The 18,779-nt window shown below is 45.6% G+C and overlaps 1 protein-coding gene across 1 annotated transcript; it reads right to left on the reverse strand.

Moving 5' to 3' along the window:
• Positions 1–7,824: 7,824 nt before the first annotated feature.
• LOC119394917 (uncharacterized) lies at positions 7,825–18,534 on the reverse strand. The gene is made up of 6 exons (XM_037662218.2): positions 18,527–18,534; positions 16,520–16,632; positions 13,287–13,505; positions 11,479–11,772; positions 10,397–10,551; positions 7,825–8,108 (listed from the first exon to the last, which is right to left on the reverse strand). The coding sequence occupies exons 1-6, from the start codon at positions 18,532–18,534 to the stop codon at positions 7,950–7,952; spliced, it is 948 nt and encodes a 315-aa protein (XP_037518146.1). The 3' UTR covers positions 7,825–7,949.
• Between the last annotated feature and the right edge of the window lie 245 nt (positions 18,535–18,779).

An 18,779-nucleotide genomic window follows, 5' to 3' on the forward strand; every position in this document is an offset into this window, starting at 1 on the left:
CGTTGCTCGGAGGATTTCACGCGAGACGAATGCCCTGCTTGCCCGTTCAGGACGCGCTCGTGCCTCTCGCCGTCGACGCTCTGTGACGGCTGCCTCGACCGCTATGCCGTGCGCCTCTCATCGGCGGGGCCTTCGCCGCCTCGTCACCGACGTGCATCGTGCCCCTGGCTGAATCGTGGTCCGTCCGTGAACTCCTGTGACCGGCTCCTTAATCTTTCCTGTCCTCTTCTCTCTTCGTCGCGCCTATCGACTTCCGATCCCTTTCTTCCCTATTTCTTTCACTTTTCTTTTATCCCCCCTTACGCCACCCCCACATGGCGCTTAGCCGTGTCGCCTATAGGCAGACAGAAATTAGCGCCCTTTTCCTTTTCCCCCAAGAACCACTAGTAGTATGAATACTGCTGATAAGTCATCACTTATTAGCGCTTTAGTTATTTTATTTATGGCAAAATTAATGTAGGTAACATTCCTTTGACTGGACCAGCGAATGCTCGAGTGGTCAGACTCGTACAGAGAAAGGAGTCTCTAATGGCGATATAATACGTTCAAGCAAATCGCACTCTTCCAAAATTATTCTTATAATCAGCTACACTTACGTTTCATTGCGTCATGTATATTTGAAAGGCTAATTAGTGGCTTTTACATAGTTACACAAAAGATATATATATATATATATATATATATATATATATATATATATATATATATATATATATATACACACACACACACACACACACACACACACATACATATATACCATAAACTAAAGACACTTTGACCGGCTGCTTCCGTAAAATGGTGGTATGCACGTATGTTGTCAACATATTTGTTAGAAGTGAAAGAACTAAATAAATCTTACGTTTGTTTCACTGGCTGCTGTCAGACGAAAGCTTACTGTCATAGGCTTCGATGCTTCTACTTTCTGCTTGGCTAGATTGCTGAACGTGGTCTCGTCTCTCCTCTCCCCAGGAATGTTGTCATGAAAAGTGAATCCTACTGACATGCCGTTTTCGTTAAACCACCTGAACTGCGAATGTGAGAGACACATGGAAAATGCACGGTATGAAAACAATACCAGCATTTACATTATATCTGTGACTACAACGCGCGTAGTGACTATACTGTGACTTACACGAAAATTCTGAACAGTGAGAACAGTTCTCAACTTTGTAGATATGGCGAGCACGTTGCGAAAAGCTGCTAAAAACCTAGTCCTGTTGCCAGCGTCCAAGGTGCAGGCTTTCAAAGCTGCAAAATGTTACCAATGCGTGATGTAAATTCACAGCACTGATACGAAATGTGTCATTCACAAATGTACTCAAAAGTTCTATGGAAAATATGCCACATTTAGCTGACGTTGCGCCACATCGAACAAGCTTGGTTCCTTGGCTTTTTTAAAGGTTGTCTCGGAAGACATTACACAGAATAATTGGCTGGGGTATGAAATCCTACTCAGTAATGCGAACCATTTTGCTGGGCAGCTATTTAACAGTGATTGGTTATGGAGAGGCTAAAGCAAAACTGAAGAGAAAAATAGTTTGACCAGTATTTGAGGAAGCAGCATTCCGAAACAAAAAAACCATATTGCTGTGTAGAGACGGGTTGATAAGTCATGAGAAAACGCAAAAACCTAAGATGAATGGCGACACCACTGTAGAGTTTCCGCACTGGCTTGCTGTGATGTCACAGATTTTTTATCGCGCTGTCTGTTCTGGCCTAGTTGTGTTTTAATTAGTAAACATGAACTGCCTTGTATACTCTAAAACAATGGATTACTGTTACTGGCATTTTTAAGACAATTTATTTGAGCACGAAAGCCCGAATAGGAGGAGGTATTCACTGAGCTCAGCCCGCCAGGCAGCGCCAGTGAGTGCCTACATCCGGCCAACACAGCCATGGTCGTTCGAAGGTCCGGCATACGATCGACTCGACCATCTGATGTCATGACAAAGGATATCAAAACAACACGCGCGGCCAAGCACTTTGGTTGCAATGACCGCGCGTGCAACCTAAAGCCCGTTGATGTCGGAAAGTAGCGGCGCTGTTTTATCTACGCCGCTGCGCCCTCGCCGCACCGTCAGCCTCCTCTTTTTTTCACCCTCTCTCGTGGAGCCGGCGCATCCGCAACGCTGAGTGGCTGCGGCGCGCGTTACCTCCTAATCAGGTGACCCTGACATCACAAAAAGCGCGCGCAAGCAAACTTCGCGCGCTTTTAGTTGCTTGCGCACGCCATGAGCCCTCCAGGCGTGAACCTGCAGGCATGCCTGCAGGCGTGTGTGTGCGGGTGCATGCGTGCTTGTAAGTGTGCATGTGTGCTCTTGCGTGTGTAGGTGCGTACGCGCACGTGTTTGCGTGTGTGTGTGAGTGCATGTGTGCGCCTGTGTGTGCGTAGGTTTGTATATATGTGCGCCATCGTGTGCGTGCGTTTGTGTATGTGTCTTTGCGACTGTGTGCGTGCGCGCACGTATGTGTGTGTGCATGTATGCTCCTGCGTGCGTTTGCACGTCTGTATTGGCGCGTGTGTATGTGCGTGTGCACACGTATGTGTGTGTATGTGTGCGCATGAGCGTGCGTGCGATTGTGTATATTCGCGTGTGTGTATGTGCATGCGTGCGTGTCTATCGCGACTGTACCCGCCTGTGTATGTATGTGGGTGCGTGTATCGCGTGTGTATGTATGCACGTGTGTATGTATGTACGGGCGTGCGTGCGTGTCTGTATAGCGTGTGCATGTATATGCGTGCGTGTCTGTATCGCTTGTATATGCGCGTGTGTATACGTATGTGCCTGCGTGTCTCTATCGCGTGTGTATGTATGCGCGTGCATGTCTGTAGTGCGTGTGTACGCGCGTGCGCGTGTGCGTTCGTTCTTGTCTGTATCGCGCGTATGTATGTCCGTGCGTGTCTGTCTCGCGTGTATGTGCATGTGTGTATCGCGTGTGTACGCGCGTGCCTGTATCGCGCGTGTGTACGCGCATGTGTAATATGTGCGTGCGTACGTGTCTGACAGCGGCATTGGCACAAAAAGGCTTCGGGCCCACTCATTCCGACCAATTCAATTTAAGTAAACCACCGCATTTCTTCTTGGCTACCTTCTCTGAGCTCATCAAGACAACAATGAGGAACGAAATTCTCGACTATAGTACTTTATGCTGCTTGCATTATTGCGCCTAATACACCTCCGCGTTACGGACAGCCGAAATCGCGACGCGCATCCGGCCGCTTGTTTTTATCGAAGGGTCTTAAAAAATATATATTTGTCGTTATGTCATATCGGAAACCCACTTTCGTCACGGCGGTTTTTAAGGGACGGATTCTCATTTAATGCTTCAAGGGGCCGAATAAACAAGCGCGCGCAGTGATTCTAATGCGGCTGCGACGAGCCAGTGGAGGGTTCAGCGTGCCGTGCGCACCGCGCCCGCCAGGGGAGGGGAGCGCGCGTGGAGGAGAGTGTCGCTACTTTCAAAATCAAGGGACTTTAGTGCGACCACGGTTGTAGCTGCTTTTACTGGCGCTAGAGTGTACTAGAACAGGGGAGCGCTCGGAACGGCCGCAGCACCAATGTACAGAAAGTGAAGCCCAAACAGGGACAATCCGCTTGTGGAGATACGTGGGATCTGCCGAATTTTTCAATCTTAGTGTCACCTTTTAGAGTTGTATTGGTTTACCTTTGTTTCTTATAACTAGCTTCCGTTGCTACGTATTGCTACAAAAAGTAACACCTATATGATGCCGGTATTGAAGTTCCGATGGGATATGTAAAAAAAAAAAAGGATATTTTATCTTCTAATAACCAACCAGTTGCAGCAAAATTAACGAAAATACTATAGTACCTATTGGGTACCCCATTTTCTTGTTCCGCAAAGAAATTGCGTTGGTGCGCCATAGTGGAGGGCTCCACAAATTTTGACAATCTGGTATTGTTTAACGTGCACTGACACCGCACAGTACACGAGCCTCTAGCATTTCGGCTCCATCGAAGCGCGGCCGGGATCAAGCTAAAGACCAGTATTGAGAATGTATCTCAGGTGTCAGCTTACGTTTAAAATTTATGTAGTACAAGGCTGCTGGCTTCTCTGGTAGACAAGTATGTTGGCTGAACACATCTTGGTCTGGCGCAAAGGAGTTGAAGTAAAGATAGTTTCTCATGGTGACATTCTGGCTCGGAAACACCCGGGAGCTCTTATACTGCAAAGGCGAACGATACGTTTCACTGTTTGCTTGTGTGACTCCATTGATCAGCAAAGCTTCTCAAACAATGCAACTAAATCTTCAAACCTGGGTGTCCTCTTGCTCATAGACTGCCTCTTGTATCAGAGAAAAGACGTACTTATTACTGTACTGATCCATCCTCTTGTCATGCTGAAAGTTAACAAAATCACTATAAAGAACATGTCAGCATAGAGGAGTTCACTATACTGGGCGTTTCGAGAAATGCGTCCGGAAATTCTCAAGATAAGGAAATTGGGATACTCGATCTCCATTTTTGGCATCACTTCCTCGCTGGCGGCAATAATTTTATGATGACTAGAGGCATAATCGTACAAATTAAATTAATTAACATTCTGTTAAAGGGCAAAGGATGGGTAGAATGCGAAAATTGAACTCCTTCCTGCGAAGTGTCCATTGTCGATTTGAGCGTTCCGAGAAGCGGCCTCTGGCGATTTTTTCGGGGTGATGAAATCCGACCAGTTTTACCGACGAAACCAAAACGTCGAAGACCGCAACTGCCACACTCTTATTCCAAGTCATCCGGAGCGCGCGAGCGTCGTTATATGAACCATCGATTTACTTCAATTTGTGAGTGTGGGGGCTGCGCTTGCCATGTTAGCACGCATGAAGCATCGTAGGTGAATTTTAACGAACGCAGAAGAACTAACGCCATTCGTTTTCAGCAACAGTCTCGTCATTGTCCATGGGAATCTGCTAGCGTATATGGCAGTTGCGCTCCTCGGCGCGTCGGTTTCAGCTTTGCCGGTGAATTCGGTCGGACTTCTTCACTCCGCAAAAATCATGAGCGGCCGTATTTTAGAAATCTCGGAGCGGAAATGGACTCTCTGCAGGAATGACTTTAATTCCCCCTTTGAGCCGACCGCCTGTCTCCACTAATTAAAAGGGTAGTTATTTTAATTTATTTAATTAGTGTCGTAATTTATGTCTCTAGACATCTTAAGGCACCTGACGCCACAGAAAAAAGTAATTATGAAAGCAGCGAGCTGGTATCACATATTGCCCTTATTTTTGATGACTTTCGGACACAAATAGTTGAAATACCGAACGCATCAAAGGTACTCACCGACGAAAAAGACACCTCCCTTTTTCTTATCGAAGACTTTTTAGTGCCTTCGAGTAGCTCTGTCCACGTCTCAACTTCAACACCCATTATGGTCGCCTGTTAAGAAATCAGCGAGGTTTCTAACTCGCCTGCAAAAATTCGAAGCTGAATAGAAACAGGTGCTGCCTATGTTATATACTCTAACGGTTGTAGTAATGTAAAGCGTGAAATTGTGATTGAACGCATTATCTCACACAGAGCAGCAGCGGATATATCGGGGCTATAAAAATGAACACACCTGAGCACAATGTAGATGACTTACCTTACCCTTGTATTGTAGATTTGCGCTGATGCCGAAGAGTTCCTCAGGCGTTTTCGGAGTGCCGTTAGGGTGTGTCCAGAAATGACTCTTTTGCTTGTCCACCAACAAGCACGCCGATTGTGCCACACTTGAAACATACGTAAAGCCTGCAAGACATGGCATCGGAGCTAAAATGATTACCACGATTGTTATAAACTCGGCCTATAACGAAACCCTATTTAACGAATTTCCCGATCTAACGTAACAAATAAATTTCCATTCCCCGACAGGTACCCATAGGTTTAAATGTTGTCATCAACTCGAATTAACGAAGCTTTCATGGCACTGAACTTGATTTAACGAAGTTTTTCCAGAAATAAATCCGCAAAAATGCAGTGGTTTGTTTCCAATTTCTACACAGACGGCTTTTTTTCGGACGTGCACTGTAACGCTATAGCGTTAAAACATCTCGCCACCCTAATCAAGACACTTGTTTTATTTTGACGAGGCTGTACGGCGCAGTCGGTAGCGCGTTTACCTATCAAATGGCGCGGTAGTGGTTTGTTGTCCCTGCAAATACTCCCACAGGAACACAGTTGCTTTCGTTATTTAAGGTTTATGCGACAGATGGCACTGGTAGTCTCCTTGGAACTTTCTTGCTCTGCCTGCTCGCACATTAACTGCATCCGGTCTATACCTGTCTTAGAATATCGGCAGCTTGTCTCAGCTTCACGTGACTATCTACCTCGCCTGTATCGCCCGGACATGAGAGGAATTAATGCTCGGGCTGCCCTCGCGGACTTTTCACACGCGCAGGCTTGTATTAGTGACAAATAAAATGCCCTGGTAGATTTCAGGCGACGCTACATTACAATTTTAGATTTCGAAGGACCAAAACATTTTTCCCTCGATTTTACGAACTTCCCGATTTAACGAAATAATTCGAGCGCCCTCATTACTTCGTTAGATCGAGTTTCAACTGTATTGCTGAACATTTCTGGACTTACGAATTTGATCATGTAATACCGATTAGTCAAGTGCTTTCTAACGTTGCGCTGTTTATTATTCTTTCCTCGTTCATAAAAAGGGCACCGAATCGCTTGATACTGTTTGCTTTTTAAGGTAATGTTTCCTGTGGTGATTGCTTATTCTATGGTCGCGAGGCCTCCGGCACGGCATAACCGCATGTGCATGCATCTTACGCAAATTTTTCATTCTCGTAAAGTTATAGAGGGCAATCTCACCTGTCTTCAAGTCGAAGAGCACAGAAATGAACTCGGATGTATGGCCCACTGACTGTAGAAGATCAGACGTTAAGTCTTCCGATGCTCTCATATCGATTCTTGCGAGCTTAAGCTCACTGTCGTACCACACCTGAAAAATTCCGTATGTATGTATGTATGTATGTATGTATGTATGTATGTATGTATGTATGTATGTATGTATGTATGTATGCATGCATGTATGTATGTATGTATGTATGTATGTATGTATGTGTGTATGTATGTATGTATGTATGTATGTATGCATGTGCATATTCATGTACGTATGTATGGGCTTGCGCAGGGTTCTCTATTAAGGGGACCAAGTTTCACCGCAGCTACCCCCCCCCCCCCCCGCCCCCGGTGGTCGAGTCCGAAAGACAAAAACCTTCGAAATGGCCGAAGAAAAACGAAAATGAAGCACTGATGCGCTTGTGACAACGGCCTGCCTTTGGTCCAATGCTTTCCGGGGATAAAGGTAGCAAGTACAGCTCTTGGAATGCAACATCAGGAGTCCTCGGCCGCCGCCATTAGCGTCTAAAACCTGCGTGGCCACAACCCTACACTTTAAACAATGACGGGCTGGATGAGTAGAGTAATGGGGCATACTTGGCGCCCCCCTTCGATCATATGGGGGGGAGTCGTATTCATAAACCAGAAATTTTGCCTCGGATTCATAAACCAGAGCGCGTCATCAGGCATCTGTGCTGCAGTCACATAACTTAGCAAATGTTGATACATTTTTATATCGTGGAGGCAGGTTGCTGCGCGACTCTTCATGTACTAATATTGAAACGGGCTTCGCGTTCATAACAACTGATGTTCAAGGTCTGGAAGCCGTAGTTTCGTATGAGCGATTCTCTATAAAAATGCTGCGGAGTCACTGGGACAAAATGGAATACTTGGGCTTGTGAGATCCAAGTGAGCACCAGCTGTCTTTTCGTTCTACTTCCGCGAATGCGACCGCATCTAGTGAGATTCGAACTTGTGACCTCGCGTTAAGCTGCAGATCACCATTCCGTTATACTGCTATTATATGTCCCTTACAACTCCTTCTCATATAGGTCCACATATGTCCATACAGATATACCGACATAAGTTATTCACGGGCTAAACCTTTTTGTACGAAAGCGAAGCAAATCCGGCTTTCAGAAATCCACTGCCATCAAGTTGAAATGCTGTCTCTTCAACGCTGTAGCTGAAGGAAGAGGGCATGTTGGGCAGTCGTCCTCTACTTGGCCAATACTTGCAGTGCAGTCCCTCCGGAATCTGCGGATAACCGTGTCAGAAAGGAAACGTAAGCACGTCTTCAACCTCAAGATCTAGCACAGCATGATATAAACATATCCACGTCAGGCAGTGTGTAGCAGGGGCGTAGCCAGAAATTTTTTTCGGCGGGGGGGGGGGGGGGGGGATTCAACCATACTTTATGTATGTTCGTGCGTGAGTTTGTATGTGTGCGTGTATATATACGCAAGCAAAATTGAAAAATTTCGGGGGGTTTGAACCCCCCCCCCCCACCCTTGGCTACGCCCCTGGTGTGTAGCCAGGGGGTGGTTTGGGTCCGCCCTCCCCCTGTATCTTTAAATTTTGTGTGCATAATATAGCCTCGCATGCATACAAACGCACGCACCAATAAGGAGGATCGTACTCCACCCTCCCCCCCGGAAAAAATTTCTTTTTAGACCCCCGGCGTTAGGTGACTTCACACGAAAACTACGCCGCAAATACGAATTCAAATAAGGCAGAACTTTACACGAAGGCACGAAGTAATCAACAGATATCAAAACAAAGCATGGGCTGTTGCTGCAGCGTCTATATTGAATACCTGGCACCATCAATTGATTTTACTCGCATGCTGCAACAGGTTCAAGTGTACAGGTCGTATTCTTGGCTTTTAAAGAGTCAGTTTTTTGCAGGCATGTCAGATTCCTCGGTTTTTTATTTCGTATTGTCCTTGTCACGACACATCATGGCGAGTTGCATCACAACGGCTGTTTTCAATCTTGAATACCGGGTAGCGCAAATTCGAACAAGACAAAGAAGGAACACAGATGCACAGGTCCTGCGCATCTGTGTTCCTTTTCTGTCCTGTTCGAATTCGCGTTATCCACTAGTCAAGATTCTGAACCAACAAGCCCAGCAACGAATATTGCTGGGCTTTTACAGCGAAAGCTGTTATGAGATCATTTCACCGGCCGTTTTTGGCGCCGTAGTTGTCCGCCGCCGCCGCCGATGTCCGTAACCACTATCGCTCGAAATAAGAAAAAAAAAAACGAAACAAGAAAAAAATTCCAGGATGGAACGAGGTTCGAACCTGGGCCCTCTGCGTGGGAGCCCAGTATTCAACCTCTGAGCCATGCCGGTGCTTGAAACTGCTTTGCAAAAAGGTCCTATACAGGCTTCATGTCGGGAAGGAACCACATTAGCATATGCAATATAGCGTGGTAGAAGAGTAAAATAAGCACCAAGCGTCGCACAACGTGAATTCTGTAACGAGGCGTCACACAATGCGAATTGCGCAATGAGTAGGTTGTTCAATGCTTCGAACCCATTAGAAAGGGCTCTGCCATAATTCTTCATCTTCATCAGGCACAGCATCAACAAAGTGTGCATAATGCCTTACATGCGTTTAGCAGGTACCAACGCTCTCCGCAGAATGACGAAAAATGGCACAGTGCCTGCTGCCCTACTTCTCAAAAATTACAATGATTTATAGCGTAGTGGGTTCCTCGCAAGTGCACTTGTATTGGTTGCCAAGGAAGCCCATAAGCGCATGATCCACTTCCTCGGGGTCTCAGTGAAATTACAATGATTTATAGCGTAGTGGGTTCCTCGCAAGTGCACTTGTATTGGTTGCCAAGGAAGCCCATAAGCGCATGATCCATTTCCTCGGGGTCTCAGTAAAATTACAATGATTTATAGCGTAGTGGGTTCCTCGCAAGTGCACTTGTATTGGTTGCCGAGGAAGCCCATAAGTGCATGATCCATTTCCTCGGGGTCTCAGTAAAGTTCTTCGCCCCCCCCCCCCGTCTCTCTCCCACGTCAACGTATATTATACAGCATGACGGGAGAGGGAATTAGCGATCGGGCGTCACCCAATGCAAATTACATAACTGGTGGGCCGTTTAAAGCTTCCAACCCATTACAAAGGGCTGAACCATAATTCTTCATCGTCATCAGTCGTCGCGTCAACAAATTGCACATAAGGCCTTACAGACGTGTAGCTGGTGCCTCGCTTCCCCGCAGAATGACGAGTAATGGCTTAGTAGGTGCTTCCCAAGTTCACAAAAATTGTGATTTATGGCGTAGTGGGTACCTTTCTAGTGAACTTGTATTAGTAGCCTTGAGGGAGCTTAGAACGGGCTCTAGAAACGCCGCTCTTCCAGCTTTCGCTGTGACTGTGCTGCGGTTTCAGTGCAGGCCTGGCGTTTTTTTTTTTTCAAGACGCGAGTTTCGCGATCGCGAGTAATTCTTAAGGTTCGTTGACGGAATATATCGAGTCCTGCGCGTCGTCGTTTAGCTTTCCGATGAAAGTGTGATAAATTGATACTCACCTGAAACGTACCAGAAGCGAACTTTGGGTCTTTTTGGAACCAAGAAACATACATCATTGCGTAAATCTCTTGCGCTTTGTTATTCATGTCGGGTCCTCTTATTTCGATGTATAGTGGCATTCGCTCATCTCCGCTTGGGTAAGAAAATGGTAGCGCTAAAGAAAGAGAGAAAGAGATTACTCAACTCACAAGTGATTACTCGATTGACAAAAAAGAAACGGTATCATACGTACGTTCCACAACACGCAAAAATAAATATTCGTCGCTACAGTTTTCATAAAATAAAATAAATTTTACGAAAGTGATGGTACAGATATTTGAAAATTCGAATTCGATAATTTCTGCTATTTGATTCGTATGTGATTCCCGAATTCTCTGTTTGCAGTTGCTGTATATTTGTTTCTTTCACATATATAATAAGCGATCAGAACGCTTATTGTACTGTGGAAGGAGACAGAATGATGGACGTGACGGTTGTTCCAAATGACTCTCTGCACGACAGCAGCTATTTCGGCGTATGGCCGCCACTTTCTCGGCAAATGCGCTGGGCAGATAAAGGTTTCGAGCCACTGAATAATAATGACTCGCTTTTAAACAGCGATTGTAAAACTTTGCTCCGATTTAATATTTATGTAGTCTTAGCATAAACGATGCGCGCTGTTACCCTTTAAACGTTATGCGTCGTTGTACTGTATCACGTCCGTCTCCTACATCGAGCGCAGCGTTGTACGTTCATATGACGTAGTACTCTTCTGTTGTTTCGTTACTGTCATTGCCGCGGTTTCATCTAGAAGAAGTCAGTTTATCACACACAAGCTCTACAATATGCGTGCAGAAGGCCAGAAGGAACTTAGTATAAGACCGTTTACTTCGCTATAATGCCGCTTCCTCCATTTTTTTTTTTGTTTTCGTGATTGGCTGATTAAATTATTGGGTGGACGAAGGAACCAGAAAGGAAAGGAGATATGGGCAAGCACTGGTAAAGTCGACAAGAATGTCATTACGATCAGTCAGCCTTGGTAATGCCTGCCTGATGCCGTGAGTCAATTGCAGTGTCACATTATCACCATTCGGGTTCTTACCGCTTCCCCAGTAGAAGTTCGAGCGTAAGGAAAAATTCAGGTGTTCTTCGTTTATGCAGCCTCGGAAAACCTCCGACTTTATATTTCGGGTCTCTTTGCCAATGTGGTCCTCTAGGTACGTGTAGTTGTACGGAGGGCCATACTTCAACGCTCGGTTGGACCTGGTCATGCGTGGTGGTCCGGGCTTAGCTGTCTTCGAGAAAGGGTACGACGGTATCTGAAGCGCCGGCTTGAACTTCGCCATTTCGACAGTCTCGCAGGTGTCTTCAATCTTTGAACTCCAGCCACTGCTCTCTGAAAGAGAGAGAGAGAGAGAGAGAGAGAGAAGGGAACGCGACAAGCCGAGTGGTTAACTAAAAAAAAAATGGCCGCGTATCTGCGTGCTTTGCTACAAATGTCGTCGAAAGACGATAGTCTTCTGTCGGCCGTACTACATGAGTCCTAGTCTCAACTGCGGCCACCCGTAATGCTGTTCCCAGGGCCACCGCCTCGTGGCAGCACCATATCGTGGGCAGAGGGCTTTTTCGTGCATAGCGTTGCATTTTCAGTGCAGCCTAAGAAACACTAGGGTCTTTAGAATTACGTATCTATGCATTTTCTAGTTAAGGAACACCCCACCTAATACTTACGTATTGATGTTGCGCCTCAGATATGCGTAATATTTGCTTTTTGATCGATAATGTTCACAAGTATGAACGCAGCTACCAGTTCAAGATGGCTGGGCGTTCAGCAAGTGGTTAAACCTTGGCCGGGTGGCTGAATTGTGTGACAGACAGACAGACAGACAGACAGACAGACAGACCAAAATTTCTGCGTTCAAGTATCCCAAGAAAGACTTTTAAAAGCACTTTGTTTGCTAAACTGCCGCGAGGGAATGAGTAAAATGAGCAAGTGCAACGCAATGATCAAATATGGCTTTGATCCAGCTTATACGCGTAGTATGCGCGAGCAACGAAAGGCGCAAACTACGCAAGATGATGACGATTGGCAGTGCTGCATGGTATAAAAATGCGACAGATTGTGTTTAAGTTTCATTATATGCAGCTTGAATGCTCAAGTACTAATCCGGTATAGCCAAGGTTACCGTATTTGTCTGAGAAGTAAAGCGTCTACATATGGGACAACCTCAAGGTATAGTAGATTCAGGTGCTGTCGATAAATGTGGTGCGTGAATGTACATAAAAGAAACCAGACGTTTGCTTTAAGTAGACCTATATACTATAGCTTACTGCTCTTAGCTTAGTGACTTCCTAGTCCGAGCTTGTATAGGTCACTTCAAGAAATGATTCTCACGCAGTGTGACACCACGTGACATAATGGACAAAGACGGATGAAAACATATTTTTGACTTGCGCTAACGCCATTTAAAGGCTGCAGTTAAACGCCATATAGTGCGCCTGCGTAATACGCGTAACAAGCATTGTCCAATAACAACCAAAAAGGAAATCATATATTTTTTTTTAATGCTGAAAGGTATGTGAGAGAACCAAGGATGCGGTTTTACCAAACTCGACAGTGCTAGCTGAAGCTGTGTTCTAGGGCTAAAAGCTTTTGTTTAAAACTCTGCTAGCGTAAGAGACAAAATCGAGGTTTCACTTGTGCGTTACAAGAGAGATCTTTATCTTCAATGTGTAACTATGTGAGCAATGTAGAACAATAAGTTCTTACATTGTACTAGCTCTCCCATTAACCTTGCAGAAGTGGTGGATGTGCAATCAGGGTCACTTTTCACAACATACACTGTAACCAGCCTAATAAGGCTCATTACAGGACTGGTGTTCTAACCGGACCCTTTGCAACTTACTTACCTGGTCTGGATAGTCGATAAGATGTGGCTGTCCCTCTGCCGTAATCGTAAATGTCGACAAACTCCACGCCGAGAACATACGCCGATATTTTCGCTCTTTTGCCGTCGTAATCAAAGTACTCTTCAACCCAAGCTGGGTGGTTGGAGTCTATGCTGTTCATTTCGTACTTTGCAATGTAGCTGTGGCCGATTTCAGGTGGCTTCGGCTTGTCACCGCCACCTTAATACAGAAAGCGAGCAAGTTTATTCAAATACATTTGAATATATATATATATATATATATATATATATATATATATATATATATATATATATATATATATATATATATATATATATATATATATATATATATATATATATTCAAATGTATTTGAATAAACTTGCTCGCTTTCTGTATATATATATATATATATATATATATATATATATATATATATATAGGCAGGTATTTCGGTCACGACGGGCGCAATTTATTGCGACGTTTTGGCCGTGGGGCCGGCCTTCGCATGGCCGGTCCCATGAAGGGCGGTCCCACGGCCGAAACGTCGCAATAAATTGTGCTAAAACGTACGTCGTGTCCAAAATACCTGCCTACAGAATCGGGGCCTGCGTGATACTTTTCTGGGTGTTCAAAGTTAAGCTTTCTGATATTGTTAAAAATCAGTACTTGGAGGTGCGTGAAAACCACCTTTGAAGATAAGTTCTCTATCCGGGGGGGCACAAAGTGAGACAATAATTATCGCTGTCAGCCGCCCAATTGACTAAGATAAAAAAATTAACTTTTTAATGAGTGCAGCAAGCGGGCCTGTTTGTATTGAAAAGTTGGCGGCAGTCGCGTTTCCACACAGTTTTACTTGGAAGAATTCTTCTCGCATGTCTGTGTCCCGAGATATCCCGCTGCAAAGTTTAATTGCGGTTTGCATGATTACGCATGCAAGACGGTGAGGATCGGCGCGATGTTCCTCCCTGATGGGACCAGCAGTCATCGCTTGTTATCGCCAGCCGGTAGCAAAAGGGTACCGTTATCATCTTTGCCTATGCCTTCGACCAGTTGTCAGAATAAACGCCGCACGCAACTGCCGCGGCACATCGGGGCGCAGCTTTGCGCCAGTGTTCACTTGCATGCGTAATCATGCAAAGCGCAATTAAACTCTGCAGTGGGATATACATATATACATATATAATATATATATATATATATATATATATATATATATATATATATATATATATATATATATATATATATATATATATATATATATATATATATATATATATATATATATATATATATGAAAGACGACAGGCAGGCGCAGAATTAGAACGGGTGGCCCAGGAATGGGTGCTGTCTCTGTGTCTCATTTCATTACAACTGCGCAGCCGACAGGATCCAAACCTGTGCCGGAAAACACCACTGGATTTCCCAACCCAAGCGGGCGTGGTAAGTGGCAATTGTTGGACTTAGCGGGCATTTGCAGTAAGCGAGAAAACATGTAGTATACTACTTATTGAAAATCAGTTCTGCGGAATCCCGCAAGGTTGCGGAAGAGTTAAGAAAGGGAAAATAGACAACCACCCATTTGTAGCACGAAGCCACAAGGAAATCCATACGTGGCTTCGTGCTACAAATGGGTGTAGCACCCCGGACCAGGGCGAATTTGTCGGTGACTAAGAGGATTTATTTTCTGAGAAATCCGTATGGATTTCTTTGTGGCTTCGTGCTACAAATGGGTGGTTGTCTATTTTCCTTTTCTTAACCCTTCCGCCACCTTGCGGGATTCCGCATAACTGATTTTCAATATGTGTCCAGTTGCTTCGAGTTGATGAATTCGCTCACGCGCTGTCAATTGCTAGCTTCCTGGTTAGCTCAGTCGGTAGAGCGACCGCCCCGGAAAGGCGTTGGTCCCGGGTTCGAACGCCGGACCAGGACGAATTTTTCAGCGACTAAGAGGCTTTATTTTCTGTGAAATCCGTGTGGATTTTCTTGTGGCTGCGTATCTACAAACGGGTGGTCGTCTATTTTCCCTTTCCTAGAATACTACTTAATAGAAAGAAAGTTGGAAACTGTTTAAATAGGTGTTTTTCGGAAGCCAATCTACAATGTCCTATAGCTGGATTTTTTTGCCCAGCTTCGTTGCTTTAGAAATTAGTTAATCGTTCTTGTTTAATAAGCAATTAAGCAGAACACAGTGAAACATGGCTGATCCCCCTTTCATAGGAATCGGTATAGCACGAAAGGGAAACGTGTCTTCACAGGGGTAGTTGAGCGTTTATTGTGCATTGTTTCGCCACATGGGCGAAGGAATGAATGCTATAGAAATAAATTGTAATGTTACGCGAAGAAAGGCAAGCAGCTCAAAACTTGCAGCGCGCTCTAAACCAGAAAGGACGCACGAAAAGAACATACACAGGACGAGTGCGAACTAACAACTGTCACAATTATTACTTCTTTGTGTGTGAGCAGCGCGCTCCTTTCGGAAACGCGGCCGCTGGAGCGAGCGAAGTGACCTTCGTGCTCTCTGTAACGTCAACGGAAACTTGCCGTAAAAGCACGAGACATACAAACCGCCCCCATCACGAGATAAGCGCGCGCGCACGAGGGACACCCCCTGTAGAGGCGCGCTCGCATCGCAACGCGCGGGGCGACGACCTATAAAGCGCGCCGTCTCGCTAGTGACAACAAGAACACGCTGAAGCCACCGAGTTCCGAGTACCGCCAATGGTAAATGGTGTATATAAATAGCTCGCCGTTAGTAAGCTGAAGAACGTACGCTCTGTGGCCGAGTGGTTTAGCGCTGCGGAGCTAGGGGTCGTGAGTTCGAATCCCGGCAACGGAACACTTTCTTCTAGTTTCTTTTTTTTTGCCATCTGTTAGTGTATATTTTACAACGTCATATCCGTGACGTCAGTGGAGCCGTGGTGGACCCCAGCATAACACACTTTCGTGTTAAAAATAGTGTGACGTACTCTATGCAATAGTCAGCATCATACATTTGAACACCGCACGAACCGGAAAATGAATGATGACCAACTTGCTCAGTTTACAATTTTGATGCAGCGTGACTCACGTTCTTTTTTTTTTCTTTACAAAGTCGCCAAGCGACGCCCGAAACACACTAGTTTCAAGCGCAACGTTGTTAATGACAGTAGTACTGGGTCGGCGTAATCACCAGTACGACGATGTATACGGGCCTGACAAAAACGAAACATTAAGAAAAGTCGAGTTACCGTAGTACGGGTAGATGAATATATCATCAGGCCTTTCATTGCAGCGGTCTGTGGAGTACGGGATGTAGCAATGGCCTCTCAGAATAGCCGCGCATAGCGTTACACATTTTAGCCTGCGTCACAAAAAAAAAGAAATAAAAAGCGTAAATAGTAATCTCGTTCACAGATCCAGCATCGAGTACCGCTCTGCTTTGTTATTTAATGCCTAGAAGTTGTCAATGATGGAAAGGCATGTGCTGATGCAAACAGTATGCAGTGGCATATGTAACAGCGTGCGTCTGTTCAAGTTCAAACACACGCAAGTGATATGCCCTGATAGCAACTTAACTCCTTTTGTCCCTTGTTAGGAGGGGTCATTATTAATATCCTTTTGTCCCTTGCTAGAAGAGGTCGGTTATTTACACTGACTGAGTTCGATTAAAAGGCGCTGACGTAGCTGACATTATTGGTCATTGCGCGTTTATCGATACCTTATACTGTCAATCTCCCCTACCGTTCGCCGGCTACTACACTTATGTTTGTGACCTTGTAAAGGCCGATGTCAGCAAAAGCTGATGTCTCCAGTGTGTACATTGCGCATCAAAAGTATCTAAGAAGTATTAGAACTTTAACTCTTACACTGATTACGGAGCTTAAAGGGGTCATAAAACACTTTTCCAAGTAATGATCTAATGACCTCAGTATCGGAGTTTACTTGCCTCCCGAATCGATTGCCGCAAAAATTTCTCGAATCCGTCAAGAATGAGCGGAGTTACGGGGGTTTGGCGCACGCTCTCAGCGCTTTCTCTCTTTTCTCGTGCCGACAAGCGCACTGGAAGCTACACAGGGAGGGATGGCACGGGGGAATGAAGTTACGTCAGCGCGCGTCATGAAACGCGATCGCTCTCCCGCTGTGATTCGCATGCGCGAGTACGGGTACCGTGTAAAATTAGCAGACCTCATGAGGAGTGCGGCCAGTGCGGCGCCGGCAAGTGGCGGCACCCCGTGGCAAGAAGCGCATCTGATCCGAACGCCGCTCTCGATGTCGGCTATCGGCCAATGAGGATGCTATGTCTTTTGCGACGCGGCGAAGCAGATACGCGACGTCAACCGGCAGACACCGCGCCCACAGACGAGAAAACCGGCCTCTGTTTGAAAAGAGGGCGCCTGAGAAAACAGCAACTTCGCGCTCCGCCTTGTAGCCTTTACGCGGCGCGCACTACTGCAATATTTGGCTGAGCCAAATATTGCAGTAGTGACACGGCTGGCATAGCCGTGTCAACTTTCCCCACGATGTGTTTTTTTCAACAAGCCCAAAGGGTGCTTCATGACCTCTTTAAGTAGAAAATGAGCCTTAAATGGAACCTGCGATACTCTGAGCACGGTCACAAAACGCCACCGATCGGTAGTCGAGGGTCCTGAGGACACGTGCGCCAAACATTAAGGCGCAGCAGGCGGCCTGGAATTTACAATTACTTCTCTAAGTCAGCTAGAAATCGCTCCCTCTTCTCTCGACAAGCGATGCCATCAACCGAAATAACGGCGCCATAAACCAAAAGTCCACGGTCATTCGCTGATTTGAGCATCGTGAGCTGCATAGGTACCGCTGCCCCCGCGGGATGTCGCCACCTGCTCGCGCGCGTGCTAGCGATCACACTGACAGTAAACCACGCGTTCGAAGAGAAAAAACAAAACAAAACAAAAGGAAGTGCTCAAGGTCATGACGCGCACTTACGAACTATCGTAGCTTCTTGCCCCCTCTTCATCCGTCCTATGCGTAGCAATAACGCACTCGCTGGTGTGAGCGGAGAGGGAAAGCGCTTAAAGAGTCCAAGAGAACATACTTTTGGGCTAGTTGGTTTTACTGGATTTTTTTACCTTTTTACTGGATAGAAAATTTCTGTGCGTGTGGAACTACTAGAAACGTGTCTTTATGACTGAGCTACTGTTATCTTTCAATGACTGCAGACAAAGCTTCAGCAGCGCGTGCACTGCACACAACATCGAGGAGAAGTTTTCTGCACTTACCAGAACATTGTTGTTTACTGTAAGAGTGCTCCTCGCAAAATCGTGACGCCTTCGCGTATTAGTACTTGCCGGCTTTCCTGTATACCAGTGATGCTACTGTCAATTCTCTCCACTTGCAGCCACCAATGACCACCACGTTCTGAAACACCACAGCAGAGCCTTCTTATAGTAATCCCAGATGTTGTAAATCACTCGTTCCATTAAACATCGGGGACAGTAACAACTGAACATTTCCGGCTAATGTGGCGAGGAT

The sequence above is a fragment of the Rhipicephalus sanguineus genome, chromosome 5, assembly GCF_013339695.2.
Source record: "Rhipicephalus sanguineus isolate Rsan-2018 chromosome 5, BIME_Rsan_1.4, whole genome shotgun sequence".
Classification (NCBI taxonomy): domain Eukaryota; kingdom Metazoa; phylum Arthropoda; class Arachnida; order Ixodida; family Ixodidae; genus Rhipicephalus; species Rhipicephalus sanguineus.

Excerpts from the sequence above, each read along its gene's own strand:
- LOC119394917 (XM_037662218.2), bottom strand. Across the intron at positions 13,506-16,519 it reads ATTCATCTACCCGTACTACG|GTGGCGGTGACAAGCCGAAG; the intron begins GTAACTCGACTT and ends TTCTGTATTAAG. Across the intron at positions 8,109-10,396 it reads TCGCTTCTGGTACGTTTCAG|ATTCCGGAGGGACTGCACTG; the intron begins GTGAGTATCAAT and ends GGTTATCCGCAG.